General features: G+C 42.7%; 1 protein-coding gene across 1 annotated transcript; it reads left to right on the top strand.

Moving 5' to 3' along the window:
* Positions 1-1,243: 1,243 nt before the first annotated feature.
* Positions 1,244-3,596, top strand: TGAM01_v204493 (hypothetical protein; the record flags this gene model as incomplete). Its single annotated transcript, XM_018807732.1, has 5 exons — positions 1,244-2,524; positions 2,581-2,704; positions 2,767-3,067; positions 3,129-3,332; positions 3,404-3,596. 5 exons carry the CDS (start codon positions 1,244-1,246, stop codon positions 3,594-3,596), a joined length of 2,103 nt encoding a protein of 700 aa, XP_018659070.1.
* Positions 3,597-4,150: the final 554 nt, after the last annotated feature.

The raw sequence follows: 4,150 nt of genomic DNA, 5'->3' as shown, positions 1-4,150 counted from the left end.
AACATAATCCTTTGCATGCAACGGCATTTTGGCTCGTACCTGCATCGTCGCATATTCTAACAAATTATGGCAAGGTGTTCGCTGGATTATTAAACATATCATTTACGATGCTTGTATCATAAACCTAGCGCGATTATCCATTTGTGCCATGTTCTCAAGCTAAGGACTACTCTCTAGCTTGCAACAGTGAATATAATTAGATTTGCGCATCTCATTCCTACCAACATAGACCAGTTAATCGCTTAAGAGGCTCATGCTAATGCAGCTGTATATTTCACGCTCATACCAAATATACTTCATGAATTGAAGACAAAAAAACAGCTACTTATAAACAGCCAAAACTTCTGACAACCAGGCGCCTTTCGATTCTCCATGTCAGGAGCCACTGAGAGGAAAATTGGCGTTCAAAGATATCTGCGCATTTGAAACATCAGCGGCTTTCCATATATACAGAATACCCAATTCCTAGAATATCTTTGCGATCAAAGTATTCAGGCCTTTAATACCTGCACGAGCATCGCTGTTAGCAGCCGGAACACAGAAACACAGTGAGAAACTCCAGACACTTGTAAAGGGTTAATTACTCTGTTTTCTTCAAGTGGACATGATGACGTCAATTAGTTGGTGTACAAGTATCACTCGCAATGGAAAGGCTGGCTATAACGCAAACATCTTTTTTCTTTCCATGAGAGTGAAGGAGAGTGAGGGAGCTTTCTAATTTGTGCATACAGTGCAAATAAACGAACATGTGGCATCTTTTTCAAGCTGTGTTAGTTGTGTTAGCTGCAGTAGTTCGCACAAGTCACGCGATAGCAGTCTTATTTTGATACTACGTTTAATAATAGTGAATAGTTAAGTAGATACCATTACTCCAAGCATTATTGTTGGCGGCATTGCATTACACTAACCCATTAGTCAAGGCCATTGATGTAATTGTGCTTCGAGAGGTACTAAGAATAGGAATGTATAAAGTAACAAAATCGTCATATCAATACATCCCAGTAGCTCCAGAATAAAGCATATGTTAAAAAATTGAAAGGCCATAATGAGATTCATTAGGACCTTATGACTTTCGGCGATAGTGCGGGTAACACAGCGATAAAAGGCCGCAAACCAGCTGCTTCCCCTCTTCTCTCGATACAGTAACGGAATAATTATGGTTGAAGTAGTAAAATATACGCAACTATTAATCCCCTAGTAGTGATTCCTATCTATTCTCGTTACTTTATTGGAACTCAGTAAAATGGACAAGCCACGTCCGCCCTCAGTCTTGGCTCCATCAGAGATCGTCCCAGCGATGAAGATGATCATTTCCAAATTTCACCATATGCAGGAAAATATAATCAATACAGTCACTCAGTCTTCTGCCTGTTTTGCTAACGTATTCCAACCATGGGCAGAGGTCGCAGATGAGACGCAGGGTCAACTCGGAATGATATGGCTACTTAGCTATGCTGCACCCGATCAAGAGACACATGATGCAGTGGACGCAGCAGGCAGGCTGTACAATAATGCTGTTACCACTTGGACCAGCCGAACAGATCTCTTTGCACTTTTGCGAGCGGCCGCTGATAAAGACGAAAAATTGGATCCAGAATCAAGGCTTTGGATCCAGTCAAAGCTACGCGATTTTATTTCTGCTGGCCATGGCTTGGCCGATGAGAGGAGCATCAAGCAATATCTGAGCAAAAGATCTGTGATTGACCAATTACGAAAGCAGTATAATAATAACTTGAGAAACAATAGCGCTGGCTTGTGGATTGACGAAGCGGATCTGATCGGCGTCTCAGAATCTGATATAAAGAGCTGGACCGTGGGGAGTGATGAAAACGAAGGCAAGCGATTTGTTCCTTTTGCAAACGGTGGCTATAAAACAATCATAGCTCGAGCCCATAAAGCAGAAACGCGCAAAAAAATGTATTTGGCAGAGGAGGCAAAAGTTCCAGCCAACGTGGACATTCTTCGAAGCATCATTAGCATGCGAGATTCTCAAGCGAGGCTGCTGGGATATGACAATCATGGGTCTTTCCGTATCCAGAATCGTGCCATCAAATCAATAGAATATGTGCAGAAATTTCTCGAACAACTGAAGCGATCGCTAGTCCCACATGGAAGAGAGGAACTACAGGCTTTGCGGCAAGTCCGTGATGAGCATCGTCTTCTGATGGAGAACGATGCAAATGACGATGGTTTCACCGACAATGATCGGTTCTATCCCTGGGACCTTGAATACTACAAGCACATTCACAGCTTGCGGTCGTCAATTGACGACACAGAAATATCGCAGTTCTTTCCCTTGGAGCACACTGTTTTAGCAATGTTGCGGCTTTTTGAGTCCTTTCTTAGTCTCAAATTCACACAGATTCCCTCAGATCTCTTAGATCCAGCTTGCATATGGCACGAAGATGTCCAAGTTTGGGAAGCCTGGGATGATAAAGAAAGTAGGTTTATTGGATTCCTCTATCTCGATATCCTGTGGCGCGAAAAAAAGTACAAGGGTTCGCAAAATGTTAATATTGAAAGTGTAAGTAAAGATTTTAACGTAGCTAAGCGTTCTCTGACAGCTAACATCGATTTTAGGGATATTTGAAACCAGACGGAACTCGAAACTTCCCGGCTACGGTGCTTATGTGTAGCTTTCCACGCTCAAATGAGTCCAATTGCGTGCTACTAAAACACCAAGAGGTGGTAACATTATTTCATGGTATGATGTTACACCAGAGATTTAATCATGAGACATCAGAGAGTAACATGCTGTATATCTAGAACTCGGCCACGGAATGCACGACCTAATCTCTCGTACAAAATTCTCACGATTTCATGGCACTCAACTTCCCGTGGATTTCGGAGAGATGCCAAGTACATTATTGGAGAATTGGTGCTGGGATCGCGAGATTTTGAAGTATCTCAGCTGCCATTATACGCTTCTCGACGAACAGTACCTATCTGAGTGGCATGAAAAGTATCCTGAAGCACCAGATCCACCTGCTCAGATACCAGATGATCTAGTTGAATCAATCGTCAAGTCCAGAAAAACACATCGTGGTCTCAGGCTGTTGCACATTCTGTGAGTCTTTTGTTCATTTATACACTGCAACTATTCAATGTACATATCTCTAATCTTACAGGGTTGTTTCACTTTTTGATCTCAAAATCCACACTCCTCAAACGCACGAAGAGATAGAACAAGTCGACTTGGGAAAGCTCTGGTATGACCTGCGAGAAGAGATCGAAGGCTTAGATATGATTTGTTCACGGGCCATTGGCCATGAACACGCGACATTCGGCCACCTCGTGAGCGGATATGATATGGGATACTATGGCTATCTAAGGTAAGATTTTTTCCTCAGCTCTATTCTTGATGAGTCGTTACTGTGGAAATTGACACAACTACTATTGCCAGCTGCCTAGCATACGCCCAAGATGTTTTTCAAGAAAACTTTGCAAAAGATCTACACAGCCGAGACGCATGGGATCGTTTCCGTTACGGAGTTTTGGAATACGGGGGAAGTCATTCAGATCAGCTCCAAATGCTTCAAGAGTATTTAGGACGAGAGCCAAACTATAGCGCTTTACAAGAAAGCTTATTGCTATGACGCGCTTATAAAACCTCAATATCATGTCCAGATTCTGTTATGGAACGATGCGGAAAAGAATCAGAAAAAAAGGCAAGCATTGAAAGCGTCTCAATGGAGGAGGCCGTATCGCTGTGATTGCTCAGGCTGCAATGTTTGCTATTTGGTTTGTACAGCCGGTCCCAGATACTATTGCGTACCGGGTGCTACGCACTCAGATCTTCATGGTCGCGTAACCGAAGCAACAGTAAAAACGACACTGAAAAAGAGAAAGCTCAAAGAATGCAGTAACGGTAGGTAAATCACTTTCAGGATGCGAAATATGATCAGCATCGTAGCTCTATATGGAAGCATTTTGGAATGGGTATGGGTAGTCAGTTGAGCTCTGGTAACATATGTATACGCGCTGCTAAGAGAAACGAATGTAGATCAATCAAATCATTATTCGCTCTAGAAAGGATACGACTCAGTCCATAGCGCACCATGAACGGCAGTGCTCATCAAAGCTAGCTGCTTTACTTCTACTACCTACCTATCTAAGCCATGTAGCCGATGCATTCGTATATAGTCTCGTA

Source organism: Trichoderma gamsii (genome assembly GCF_001481775.2).
Source record: "Trichoderma gamsii strain T6085 chromosome Unknown Scaffold_13.2, whole genome shotgun sequence".
Classification (NCBI taxonomy): domain Eukaryota; kingdom Fungi; phylum Ascomycota; class Sordariomycetes; order Hypocreales; family Hypocreaceae; genus Trichoderma; species Trichoderma gamsii.
This window is presented reverse-complemented; position numbering and strand designations above follow the sequence as displayed.